A 13,054-nucleotide genomic window follows, 5' to 3' on the forward strand; every position below is an offset into this window, starting at 1 on the left:
GTTGGCGCGCGCTCGCGCGTCCTTCCGGGCGAGGCCCCGCCTGCGGCGCTGTGGCCACGCCCCGCGCTCAGTCCCGCCCCCGCCCCACGTGCGCGCAGCCGCCTCGCGCAACTTGAGAAGCGGGGAGGCTCTGGGGTTACACCATGCCACTGGAGGCGATCCGCTACTCGCGGGGCTCGCTGCAGATCCTCGACCAGCTCCTGCTGCCCCAGCAGAGCCGCTACGAGGCGGTGGGCTCCGTGCGCCAGGCCTGGGAGGCCATCCGCGCCATGAAGGTGGGGCCGTGCGGCGGATAGGTGGGGCCTGCATGGGGGGGTCTAGCTCCTCCCGCCCCTGACACCCCCCACCGCTCCCCATCAGGTGCGCGGTGCCCCAGCCATCGCACTCGTGGGTTGCCTCAGCCTCGCCGTGGAGCTGCAGGCGGGCGCCGGGGGACCCGGACTTGCCGCACTCGTGGCCTTCGTGCGCGACGCGCTAAATTTCCTCGTCACTGCCCGACCCACGGCGGTCAACATGGCCCGCGCCGCCCGGGACTTGGCCGACGCCGCAGCCCTGGAGGCAGAGCAGGAGGGCGCCACGGTGGAGACGGTCCGGGAGAGGTAGGGGGACCCTGTGCCGGCACTGCCCTAAACGAAAGCTATTGACTCATCTTTTCTACACAGGGACCCCTTTTACAGAAGGAGAAACTGAGGCGCAGCACTTTTAAACCCTTGTCAAGGTCACACGGGAAGGCAGCCCACCCTCAGGTGCTTGCACCCAGTCACTTAACTGTGCCTCCCCTGAACTTGGTGCAGCCCTGTCTAACCTTTGGTGGCTGTTTAGAGTGCCTCCTCTTTCTTGTGGATTTTGCTTTTAAGAAATTTTGTTGACTGCCATGGCCCTGTCCTCTCTTTTTTCCCCACTCTCCGGCTCCACTCCTTAGCTTCCATGTTTCTTGCCCCCACCCCTCCATCTGGCTCCACCTTCAGGGCCTTTATATATGCACTTTCTGTAGTCAGGTATCCATAGAGCTAATGCTCTCCTGAATCAGGTTTTAGGTTCTGCCTTACCCATTTCTCACATAATAAAGTACATCCCATGCTCTATCCTGACTGCTACCTTTTTCTTCACTTAATTTGTTCATCATCTGCTTCTCCACTCGTGTCAGCTCCATAGGGGCAGAGATTTTTGTCTTGTTCACGGCTTTATCCCCCAACACCTGGCACACAGGAGGTAAATGCATGTCTTGCGCAAATGGAGTGACAGGTGGTAATGGCAGAGGGTCTTTGAGCAGGAGGGGTCCAGCAGAGCAGCCCTTGGCCAGGAGGAGTGGTCAGGCTGGGCTCTCATGCCTGGTGGCTGGTGCTGAAAGTCCCATGTTGGCCTCAGGGTAATCCGCTGTGCTGAGGACATGCTGGAGAAAGACCTCAGGGACAATCGGAGCATCGGGGACCTGGGAGCTCGCCACCTCCTGGACCGGGCAGCCCCTGGGGGCAGCAAGGTGACCGTACTGACTCACTGTAACACTGGTGCACTGGCCACTGCTGGCTATGGCACAGCACTGGGTGAGTGGGGATAGGGGAGGGCCCTTTACAGATGGAGAAAGAAAGTCAAACCACCACTTTATCCACCTGAAAAGATATGAACTTATTAGTTCTTATACAGAAACATTTAAGGGTTTGACTTCAAGTATGGTTGCATCCAAGTGTCAAATACATCAGAATGCATCTATCCCTGTCCCTCCCAACCTCCATGGTGGCATCATCCTCAGACGCCACAGGTTGGCAAGGGCACTGCCAGAATTAAGATCATAAGGAATAGGGCCTCCCTGGTGGCACAGGGGTTAAAGACAGCACTGTCAGGCTATCACCAACCACTGTAGCACAAGTTTGCTTCCCTGGCCAGCCAGGGAGCTGACCCACATGGCACAGCAGACCTCTCCTGACTCACCCACCGCTCCTCTCAGTAGTGTATTTTAGTAGATTGCCTGTTCTGCTCCCCATTCTGTCTCTGGTGAATCCTTTAACCCCTACTCCTCTGGCCTACATCCCAGCTCTTGTATGCATAAATAAATAAATCTTTAAAAAAAAAAAAAAGATAAGGAATGCCAGAGAACTCTCCTTATATTTTAGAGTCTTGAAGGGGGTCACCTGTCCATGCTGGATCAATCACTTGATAAGCCCAGCTTAGCTTTGTGGATTCGAGGACTGAGTGGAAGGGAGTGCCCCCCGCAAGAAAGATTGGGGTAGCTATGACCAAAAAGGGGGGGATTGAGACAGGATTTTCCTGTCTGCCTAGATCCCACCCTAGTGCCTGGGGACTGAGGAAGACATTCCTTCTCTTTCACTCAATATATTTTTAAGCATCTACTGTGTGCCCCATTGTGCATGCATGCATGTATTCTATTTATTCAACATTTATTAAGCATTTACTGTATGCCAGTCACAGTTCTAAGCACTAGGGATCCAGCAGTGAACAAAGTAGACAGAACATTAGCTCCTGGGAGAAAGAACAGGGAAGGAGCTAAAAGGGGAGGTTGCTACATGAAGTCAAGATGAGAGGAAGTGTTCTCTGTGAACACGTGTTCCAGACAAAGGGAACAGCCACTGCAAGGACTTAGGGATGGGACTGCCTGGTAAGCCTTTGGAGCCCCTAACCATTAAGCAGCCCTGCCCCTTTCCATCTCATCCTGGCTTTCTTCTGGTGGGCTGGGCCCGCAGGTGTGATCCGCTCTTTGCACAAGCTGGGCCGTCTGGAGCACGCCTTCTGCACAGAGACGCGGCCTTACAACCAGGGAGCCCGACTGACAGCCTTTGAGCTGGTCTATGAGCAGATTCCCGCCACCCTTATTGCCGACAGCATGGCGGCCGCTGCCATGGCCCATCGGGGTGTGTCAGGTCAGAGGGGGCTCGGGCAGGCATGGCTGCTGGTGGCCAGGGCCAGGTCATGACACTCAAAATGACATCTCAACATCTCTCTTCCCAGCTGTCATAGTGGGAGCCGATCGTGTGGTTGCCAATGGTGACACAGCCAACAAGGTGGGCACCTACCAGCTGGCCATCTTAGCCAAGCACCATGGCATCCCCTTCTATGTGGCTGCCCCCAGCTCCTCATGTGACCTCCACTTAGACTCAGGCCAAGAGATTGTCATTGAGGAGCGCCCAGGACAGGAGCTGACCGATGTCCACGGGGTCAGGATTGCAGCACCTGGTAAGTGGTCCATGCACAGGGTATCACAGTGCCTGGGCACCTCCATTTAGGCACCCATTATAAGGGGCATTTTGGGGGGCTGTCAACCTTCTTGGGTATAGGAAGCTCCTTCAAGCTGTTTCTTGGGAAAAAGCATCTTGGAGGTCAGATCCAAGGTCAGAGTACAGTACACGAACTAATAAGATGGGAAATCTTGAGTGACTTGTTTTGCTACTGGTTTTCTCACCCAAAGTGGAAATAATGCTGCACAGCCAATGCCTATAAAGAGGCACAGATAACTATCAGCTTCTCCACGCAGCCTGGCTGTGCAGTCCTGAGCAGGTGGCCCAAGTTCTCTGAACCCTCAGTACCCGAGTGTTCCTGTCTGTAGAATGAACTGTTGTTATGACCTACCTACCTCATAAACCTCAGAGCATTCAGCTTATTAACCCCCATTATATGCAGCGGAGTACCTGGCACTTAGTTAGTACTCATTAAATACTAATAATTATGATTGGAAACTTTATTTTTAAATATTTTATTTATTTTTGCGTAGAAGATCTTGGCTGTAGGCCAGAGGTGCAGGGAGGGTGAGAGGATTTACCAGAGGCAGAGTGGGGAGCAGAGTAGGCAGATTTACTGAAATACACTGCTGAGGGGAACAGTGGGGAAGACAGGAGAGGTCTGCTGCACCATGTGTGGGTCAGCTCCCTGGTCATGGATTGAACTCAGGCCATTGCGGCGATAGCACTAAAACTCAACCCCTAGGCCACCAGGGAGGCCCATGATTGAAAACTTTTTATGAAAAGGACTAGTAAGAACCGAAGTCTGGGGGCCTCCCTGGTAACACAGGGATTAAAGTCTCAGCACTATCACTAGCCACTGCAGACTGAGTTCAATTCCCAGCTAGGGAAGCTACCCACATGGCTCTGCAGACCTCTCCTGTCTCGCCTGCTGCTCCCCTCAGCAATGTATTTCAGTAGATCTGCCTGTTCTGCTCCCCACTCTGTCTCTGGTGAATCCTTTAACTCCTGCACCTCTGGCCTATATCCCAGTTCTTATATGCATAAATAAATAAAAGAAATCTTTAAAAAGACGAGAACAGAAGTCCTCTGGGGAATACCATCCCATATTCCAAATACAGAGTCAGAGTAAAGATAATACTACACAACAAAGCAAAAGGAAATCCTGATATTCTGTTGGTTTTAAGAGTGATTCCTTATAGTTTATAAAAAAATAGACATGTTAATTCTGAAATATTTCTTTTTTTCAGTGGGGGTGTAGGAAGTCCTGCTTTCCTAGAGGCATAATTAGTGCTGGTCAAAATCCAAAAGATCATAGAAAGCAGAGTTGACAACCCACCCCACCCCCACACCCTGTAAAAAAAAAAGTCTGGGGACAACAGAGTAACAAGGTTCAGAGACACAGGCCAGGTGTGGTCTGGCCCCTGGCACTCTGCTTCAGCCAAAGGTTCCAGGAAACCAGACCCCATCAGAAACAGTCTGTTTTCTATTTTCTCCAAGAGAAGCTTTACATTTTTGTACATGTGAATTCTCCCAAAATTTGACAACTGGCAGCCAATTAAGTGATCTTGAAAAACTGTGAGCCAGAGAAAACAGTGGCCACCAGTTTGATGCCTTTCATCTAGGAGATTGTTTGTAATGTACAGTCTCATTAAGCAAATAATTTTGAGCACCTGACTGATGCTAGGTACTCGGGATACAAGAGTGAAAAAAGACAAAAGTCCCTACCCTGCTGAAGCTGACAGTCCAGTGGGGAGACCACAAGGTAAATAAGGAAATTATAGGGTATGTTAGAAGGGGTAAGGGTCATGGAGAAATAAATAAGGCAAGGAAGTTCCATGCCTGCAAGGAATTTAGACAGGATGATTTAGAGGAGTCCTCCCAGAGAAGGAGACATCTGAGCAAAGTCCTGAAGGAAATGAAACAATGAATCATATGCATATATGGGGGCAAATATCCAGGCAGAGGGCATAAGCCCTGCAAAGACCCAAGGAGCATTCTTTTTCTTTTTTTTTTCTTTAAGATTTATTTATTTACGCATAAAGAGCTGGGGTACAGGCCAGAGATGCGGGGGGGTGGGGGTGGAATGAGAGGATTCACCAGAGACAGAGTGGGGATCAGAACAAGCAGATTGACTGAAGTACACTACTCAGGGGAGCAGCAGGTGAGTCAGGAGAAGTCTGCTACGCCATGTGGGTTGCTCCCTGGCTGGTCGGGATCGAACTTGTGCAGCCTCTGCTTCATAGTGCGGTGCTTACCACTTGCGCCACCAGGGAGGCCCTCAAGGAGAATTCTTAGAGGTTCTTTCTTTCTTTCTTTTTTTTTTTTTTAAGATTATTTATTTATTTATTTATTTATGCATACAAGAACTTGGGTGTAGGCCAGAGCTGCAGAGTGAGAGGTGGTGAGAGGATTCACCAGAGACAGGGTGGGGAGCAAAGCAGGTGGGTCTACTGAAATACACTGCTGAAGGGAGGAGTGAGTGAGACAGGAGAGGTCTGCTGGGCCATGTGGATCAGCCGGGGATTGATAGCATTGACACTTAACTCCTAGGCCACCAGGGAGGCCCCATTCTTAGAGGTTCTTGAAGAGACCATTGCAGCAGGCACATGTTCAAACTTTAGAGCTTGAACAACTACAATCCAGGAATGGGAGGAAGTCTAAACTCATTTATTGAACACAGAAACCCATGCCTTTGTGCAATTTTGGGGTGAGGAAAGATTCCCCACCCCCGGAACCACTATGGGAGAGACTGGTGGCAAGAACTTAAGAACTTTCACCAGAGTAGCAGACCTTTCCTGTCTCACCTGCTGCTTCTCCTAGCAGTCTATTTCGATAAAACGGCCTTTTCTGTTCATCTGCCTCTGGTGAACACTTTCACCCCTGCACCTCCAGCCTATACCTGATTATTCTCCACCACAGGTAACTCTAGGTGTTTCTTTGGGAAACTTACCCTTTCTTCTCTCTCTATGCACATTAATTCTATTAAAGTTCTTTATACTAAGAGTATGCTTGTCTGTATGCTCACAGATAGCCAGACCCCTTTAAAGCATGCAAGTGAGGGGATCCCATGGTCTCCCTCAGCTGTGCACTAAATAAAAAAAAAAAGAAAGAACTTTTACCACCCAAATATCTGTCTCTTTTCCCTGCAGGTATTGGGGTTTGGAACCCTGCCTTTGATGTCACCCCCCATGACCTCATCACCGGTGGCATCATCACGGAACTGGGTGTCTTTGCCCCTGAGGAGCTTCAGGCAGCCCTCAGCACCACCATCTCCTGAGAGACCTGAATGGATCCCAGAAATAACCAGCCATGCTCCTAGGTTTTATAATAAACTTACTGAGTTATCTGCCCAAAAGTTGAGCTGCTTCCTGGAGCAGATCAGACAGGAACTTTTCATGGCTCTTAAGAGCCCAGCAGCTAAAACCAGGCTACCCAAGGTCAAATCCTAGCCCCACGAGTTTTTCTACCCTGTACTCTTGACCTAGTTACTTCACCTTTTCAGGCATTGTTTCCTCACTTATCAAATGAACACTATACAGCCTCTTTGGTTGATGACTCTAGGGTGAAACCTAGGTGGAGGATTTTAAAGAGGACACAGAAGGCTCTATAATAAAGAAATAATAGTACCATACAGTATTTGTTAAAACTCAAAATTAATGCAAAAGAAAATCCACAATGAACGAACTATCAAGAGAGACTAGAATGGTCTCTAATGTGACCAGAAATGCTTCACCTCTGATATCCCAATGAAACTATTTACAATACCAGGTAGCTGGTCAACAGTAGTTTGATGATTTTCTTTTTTAATATTAACATGTTATTTTTTTAAAAAGGTTTATTTATACATACAAAAACTAGGATGGGGGGTGGAGAGGGGTGATTGGGAGAGTGTGAGAGGATTCACCAGAGACAGAGTGGGGAGCAGAACATGTGGATTGACTGAAATACACTGCTGAGGGGAGCAGTGGGCATGTCAGGAGAGGTCTGCTGTGCCATGTGGGGTCAGGTCCCAGGCCAGGGATTGAACTCTGAACTCATGCTGCAGTGGCTGCGGGTTGCTTCATAGTGCTGAGACTTAACCCCTTGTGCCACCAGGGAGGGCCTAATATTAACATGTTGGGTTTTATTTTTTAAGATTTATTTATTAATGCATACAAGAGCTGGGCACAGTCCAGAGGTGTGGGGGGTGAGAGGATTCACCAGAGACAGAGTGGGGAACAGAACAGGCAGACTGACTGAAATACACTGCTGTGGGGAGCATCAGGCGAGACAGGAGAGATCCGCTTTTCCATGTGGGTTGCTCTTTGGCGGGCCTGGGATCAAACTCATGCTGGAGAGGCTTCAAATTGTTTCATAGTGTGGTGCTTAACCCCATGCGCCACCAGGGAGGCCCTAACATGATATTTTTAAGTGTTGGAAATGCTGCTTACCTTCATTACTGAAGGCTTGGGGACTCCTTAAATTTGGGCAAGGGAGCCTCACTTGGTCCCTAGTCCTAGTCTGAATTTTTTGTCTAAAAAGGAGCATAACATAGTATGATTTTTGTTGTTGCTGTTACAAAACAAGCACCCGGTAAGTGTTAATCGGTATACCCTTGGAAATGTTTGCGAAAGGCCGTCCATCACTTTTGTGCGGAATGGTTCTTTAACTCTATGTCCCGTTGTATCCCGTGAGCCTTTGCGGCCCCCGCCCCCCCCTCCTATATCCCGTCTGGTCTGTGCGTTTTCCGGCTGCGACTACGCGACGCCGCGCCTCTCAGCCTGCGCGTCATCATGGCGCAGGGACAGCGCAAGTTTCAGGCGCGGAAACCTGCGAAGAGTAAGGCGGTCGCTACGGCTTCGGAGCGGAGCCGGGGCCCGAGGAAGGGCGGTGAGTAGTGGTCAGGAGGCTGGGAGTCGAAGTGGGCCCCGGGCTTCCCAGCCACATGCGAACGTGTCTCTTCCCAGGTCGTGTTATCGCCCCGAAGAAGGCTCGCGTTGTGCAGCAGCAGAAGCTCAAAAAGGTAAGTTGGGGGCGTGCGAGTGGCCAGGGATCGCGCCTGGAGGTCAGCGGTGGGTAGCGTAACGGCAGGGATAGAGCCTGGGGGCCTGGCTTGGAGCCTGGAGAACCCCCAGCTTTGTGAGCAACAGTTCCGCCCTTGTGTGGTGGGTGCAGGAACACCGCGCACCGTTCAACCTGCCGTCAGTAAGCAAGGCCTAGCTCTCTAAAATTGTCCAGCCAGGTTAGCTGCTTTCCTGTCCCCCTCCTCGATAGAACTCGGGAGGGGAGGTGGCATGGGAAAGTTGAAAACCCCAGTTTTGCTAGAAGGCAGTGCCAGGGACAAGTCTTACTTTTTTCAGTAACTGGTATTTCTTCATCCTGCACACCTTAATTCCTGCGTTCGAGGTGGTAGAGCCTTTCTCCTAGTTTTGCAAGGATTAAGTGTCTCAGGGCACATGTAGAGTGCTGAGAACTGCACGGGACCCAGATCTCAGGCCAACCCACGCGAATGCTGTTAGGTACACACAGTTACCAAGGAGGGCTTAGAAGGGAGTGAAGGCTGGTGGTGGCTGCCCAGTCCGTTTCCCAGGAGCCCTGGGGGTCGGGTGGGTCTCAGGACTGGACCAGAGTGGAGTGAGGGCCACTCTGAATCTTGATTGCTGGGCCCTTAGCTGTGTTGGGTTGGTGCATCCTATAAATAAGGTACAAAGATATGAAACTAGTTTTGGTGGAGTCAGATCTGAGTTCAAGCTGTACTCTGTATACTAACTTGCTCTGTGATCTTGATCAAATTGGCTAGTGTACCCTGAGCCTTGCTTTTCCCAGACCTGGGTACTCAGTGACCTGCCGACCTACATGGCAGGGGAGAGGGAGAGTTGAACGTATATCCCAAACCCAGCATGTCCAAAACCAACCCTCAGTCCCTTGGACTGTTGAGGAAGACTGTCCTTCCAGGTATTTGAGTTTATCCTTAATTCCTCCCTTTCTTTCGCATCTTGATGGAATCCCATCCTTTTTACCTTTAGGATTGATCTTGTATCCTCCTATTTCCATCTTCTAGATCCCCCACCACCACCAGGTCCCATGTTATCATCTCTTGCCTGGACCACCACCCTGGTTTCCAACCTCCTCCTCTCAATAGCCATTTGGCACCTGTGAACACCTAAGTCAAGTCCTGTCTTCCCTCTATGCATAATCTAACCCTTTTTGGCTCCCACCTTTTTCAGGAAAAGGCCAAGCCCTCACCAGCCCACAAGGCCCTGCACACTCTGTCCCCAACACCTCCCTGCCCTCACCTCCTTCCTTCTCCCTATTGCTCACTGACACTTACTCACTCCTTGTCCCACCTCAGAAATTTACACTGGCTATTTTCTCTGCCAGAATCTTTACAGAACTTCACATGGCTCTCTCCCTCCAAGTCAAATCTGATGGCAAAGGTTGCTTCTAAGTAGCCCCAACCCTTCATTCCTTATGCCTTGGTTTCTTTTCTCCATAGCAGCACTTAGTCTTCACCATCATTTGACGGTTATAACATAACACCTTACTGATATTTATGTTATCCCACACGCTGAATGTCAGCTCTGTGAGTCATGTCTTTTGTGGTCTTGTGTCCCCTGGCCTAGGCACATGGTGACATCATGATAGCTATGGTCACTAGACTTAGGGCAATAGAGAGGTTTGGGAGATATGATTAAGCCACCAGTTTGGAACCCAAACACACTTGGTTCTGAGCCTGCCTTCACTTGCTCACATTACCACTTGCTAAATGGAGACAGCCTAGACCAGGAGGGGCTGCAAGCTCCCTTCACTGACATGGTAGGGAACCCCAGGCAGTTTTTCTTCCCTGTCTCTTCAGTGTCCCTAAAGGGGTGAGCAAAAGTATAGAAACTGAGGTCCAGAGATGAGAAGAGGGGTTTTTGCATAATGCCCAAAAAAAGTAAAGGGCAAAAGCAGTACTTAAGCCCCAGCTGCCAGACTCTGGTAAGGTGATGTCTGGGGGAGTTGCTAATCCACCACTGTGAGCTTGGGGCAGAAGTGGGCAACAGATCAGCCCACCCCCCCTTCACCCCACTCCCAGGCTGATTGCCTTCTGTGTGCCCCTTCAGAACCTTGAGGTCGGGATCCGGAAGAAGATTGAGCACGACATGGTGATGAAAGCCAGCACCAGCCTTCCCAAGAAGCTGGCGCTGCTGAAGGCACCCGCCAAGAAGGGAGGGGCCGCTGCCTCCAAGGCCCCTTCCTAAGGATACTGGCTTCCATGACAGCGACCACTGGCACAACCCCTACCTTCGGCTCACACCTGTGCAGGGTCCCCTCAAGTAGCATCGTGAGGAGGAGGTGCCCTGTCCAAAGCCCCTGACTGTACCTGGAACTTAAGTGGGGGTTCAGACCATCAGCCAATGATAACACATCCCTGGGGTACAGGTCAGTCTCCCAGGCTACTGAAACTTAGCAAAGGCCAGAAGGATATTATCACCAACTCCTGTACCCCCACCTTTCCCCAGGACTCAATAAATCTAGCTTTGTCCTTCCTCCGGCAGTCACCATGCTCCTACAAGCAGGCCAGGGTGTTAACGCATCCTGGTCAGCACCATCAGATTCCAGGGGACAGCCAGGGAAGGAGGGCTGCGCTTCTGTGCCTTCAGCCTGGAAGCTGGCGGAGTCTCTTTCTCCAACCTGCTCCATTACCTGCATACTCTCCAGACACATCCACGTCATCACCTTTGCTGGGGAGGGGACAAGCCAGCCAGCAGCTGCTCATCTGTAGGGTCGTTGCTAACACCACCTCATGGGGTCACAGTGCCACTTCAGGGTATAAAAAGCCTTGATAACTAGTATTTCGGTAGCACATCTGTGACCCAGGAACTGTTCCTGAGAACTTCCCACCCATCACCTTGACCTTGGGATGCCCAAGTTGGGTCATCTGGAACCAGGACTTGAAACTGCTATTGATAGGGTCCTGGCTTCCACTCTCAGTTCACCAATGCCACCTCTCAACGAAGATTCTCTCCTGGTCTCACCCAGCCCCCCAAATCTTAGGACAGTGCCTGTGGAACCAGCTGGGAGCCCTGACCTATTGGTCAGCCTTCCCTCCCTCTTGGGAGACAAGGCTGGTCACAGCACAGGGACCAGGGGGCTGCAGTCCTGCTGAGGCTGAGCAGTGGTGTTGAGCAAAGGTGGCAGGATCTGTGTGCAATGGGCTGCACCCCCTGAGGTGGATGACTGGTCCCTGGGCAGCCCCCCTTCCTGGCCAGATTCAGCCCCTCAGGTATACTTTCTTGGTCCCCACATATGGGCATTCACAATGCTGGAACTACCAACTTTTTTTTTTTTTTTTTTTCAAACAGCTCACATATTTATTACAGAGCCAGGTACAGAGGTGTACCAAGAGAACACAAGTCCACAAAGCAGTGATGTTTTTACTGACATGGTAGATGCTATTGATCTCAATACAGCATAAATATGCGCGCCATCTCCGTGCGATTCCTTACAGACCCAGCTTGGTTCTTCTCCAGTGTCTCCTCTTGGAATTGTACCTGATTTTATTACCAGTTTTCATCCGAATCCACTGGGGAATGGGACGGTTCTGTTTTTGTTTCTTGGCTAGGAATCGCTTGATCCTGAAAGTCTTGTGAGAAGACATGGCGGGGAAGAGGTAAGCGCACACAGCGCGATGGCGGCGGGAAGGAGCGAGAGACTACCAACTTTTTTTAAATAAAGATTGATTTATGCATACAAGAACTGAGGTACAGGCCAGAGGTGCAGGGGGAAGAAAGGATACACCAGAGAGAGTGGGGAGCAGAACAGGCAGATCGACTGAAATACACTGCTGAGGGGAGCAGCAGGTGAGACAGGAGAGGTCTGCACCATGTGGGTAGCTCCCTGGCCAACACAGGGATTGGACTTGTATTGCAGAAGCTGTGGATAGCTTCACAGCACTGTGCTTAACCCCTTGCACCACCAGGGAGGCCCAGGAACTACCAACCTGTTTAAAAAAAAAAAAAAGCAAGGGACAACTTCCATGGGAAACAAATCTGGCAGCTCTTTGAGTTCAATGTGGAGTGGCCGTAGCACCTTCCATACCATACTGAGACAGTCCCCGCGAGACCTGAAGAGACTGCAGCAGCAGGCACACGTGTCCATTTGTGGCAGAGTGGGTAAACAAGATGTGGTCTGTTCTTAACCTGGGATTATTATTTAATCATAAAAAGGAATGAGTCACTGGTATGTGCCACAGCACAGGAACTTAGAAAACATGCTGAAGGAAACCAGACACTGGAGGCCACATCCTGCGTTGTCGCATGGAGATGAAAGCGACACAACACATCAGAGACGGGAGCAGGTTGCAGGGGAGAGGCAGGGAAACGCAGCTAATGGACACAGGGTCATCTCTCGGAGCTGATGAAAATGTTTTGGTTGCAAAACACTGAATATGCTAAATGCCACAGCAATGTACACTTAAATGGCTTTTTTTTAACATTTATGTATTTATTTGATGTAGGCCATAGGTGTGGGGGGGTGAGAGACTTCACCAGAGTGGGGAGCAAAACATCTACTGAAATCCACTGCTGAGGGGAGCACCGGGCGAGACAGGAGAGGTCTGTTGTGCCATGTGGGCTAACTCCCTGGCCAGGGATCAAACTCATGCCACAGTGGCTAACAATAGCTTGATAGTCCTGAAACTTTAACCGCTGTGCCATCAGGGTGGCTCCTAATTTTTTTTTTAATATTATTTATACAAGCACTGGGTACAGTCAGAAGCGCGGGAGGGTGAGAGAATTCACCAGAGCCAGAGCGAGGAACAGAACAGGCAGACTTACTGAAATACACTGCTGAGGGAAGCAGCGGGCGGCAGGAGAGGTCTGCGCGCCATGTGGGAC

At 50.5% G+C, this 13,054-nt stretch overlaps 3 protein-coding genes across 4 annotated transcripts; 2 read left to right on the plus strand and 1 right to left on the minus strand.

The window, feature by feature from the left end:
• Positions 1-90: 90 nt before the first annotated feature.
• On the plus strand, positions 91-7,848 carry MRI1 (methylthioribose-1-phosphate isomerase 1). 2 transcript variants are annotated; one of them, XM_037505969.2, is made up of 6 exons: positions 91-275; positions 361-599; positions 1,369-1,544; positions 2,700-2,876; positions 2,965-3,189; positions 6,344-7,848. In XM_037505969.2, the coding sequence occupies exons 1-6, from the start codon at positions 144-146 to the stop codon at positions 6,469-6,471; spliced, it is 1,077 nt and encodes a 358-aa protein (XP_037361866.1). In that variant the 5' UTR covers positions 91-143; the 3' UTR covers positions 6,472-7,848. The 2 variants fall into 2 exon arrangements, with proteins under 2 accessions (XP_037361866.1, XP_037361867.1); XM_037505970.2 differs by lacking the exon at positions 2,700-2,876.
• Positions 7,849-7,912: 64 nt separating this feature from the next.
• Positions 7,913-12,769, plus strand: CUNH19orf53 (chromosome unknown C19orf53 homolog). The gene is made up of 3 exons (XM_037505971.2): positions 7,913-8,063; positions 8,141-8,196; positions 10,280-12,769. Exons 1-3 carry the CDS (start codon positions 7,967-7,969, stop codon positions 10,415-10,417), a joined length of 291 nt encoding a protein of 96 aa, XP_037361868.1. The 5' UTR covers positions 7,913-7,966; the 3' UTR covers positions 10,418-12,769.
• LOC119241023 (60S ribosomal protein L39) lies at positions 11,622-11,866 on the minus strand. Its single transcript, XM_037505973.2, has one exon. The coding sequence runs from the start codon at positions 11,815-11,817 to the stop codon at positions 11,662-11,664; it is 156 nt and encodes a 51-aa protein (XP_037361870.1). The 5' UTR covers positions 11,818-11,866; the 3' UTR covers positions 11,622-11,661.
• Positions 12,770-13,054: the final 285 nt, after the last annotated feature.

The sequence above is a fragment of the Talpa occidentalis genome, unplaced genomic scaffold (assembly GCF_014898055.3).
Source record: "Talpa occidentalis isolate TD23 unplaced genomic scaffold, MPIMG_talOcc4v2.1 talOcc4.12, whole genome shotgun sequence".
Classification (NCBI taxonomy): Eukaryota; Metazoa; Chordata; class Mammalia; order Eulipotyphla; family Talpidae; genus Talpa; species Talpa occidentalis.

Coding starts and splice junctions, on each gene's coding strand:
- MRI1 (XM_037505969.2), top strand. CDS start 144: ATGCCACTGGAGGCGATCCGCTACTCGCGGGGCTCGCTGCAGATCCTC. Junction 600..1,368: donor GTGGAGACGGTCCGGGAGAG/GTAGGGGGACCC, acceptor TGTTGGCCTCAG/GGTAATCCGCTGTGCTGAGG. Junction 3,190..6,343: donor GGTCAGGATTGCAGCACCTG/GTAAGTGGTCCA, acceptor TTTTCCCTGCAG/GTATTGGGGTTTGGAACCCT.
- CUNH19orf53 (XM_037505971.2), top strand. CDS start 7,967: ATGGCGCAGGGACAGCGCAAGTTTCAGGCGCGGAAACCTGCGAAGAGT. Junction 8,064..8,140: donor CCGGGGCCCGAGGAAGGGCG/GTGAGTAGTGGT, acceptor GTCTCTTCCCAG/GTCGTGTTATCGCCCCGAAG. Junction 8,197..10,279: donor AGCAGCAGAAGCTCAAAAAG/GTAAGTTGGGGG, acceptor GTGCCCCTTCAG/AACCTTGAGGTCGGGATCCG.
- LOC119241023 (XM_037505973.2), bottom strand. CDS start 11,817: ATGTCTTCTCACAAGACTTTCAGGATCAAGCGATTCCTAGCCAAGAAA.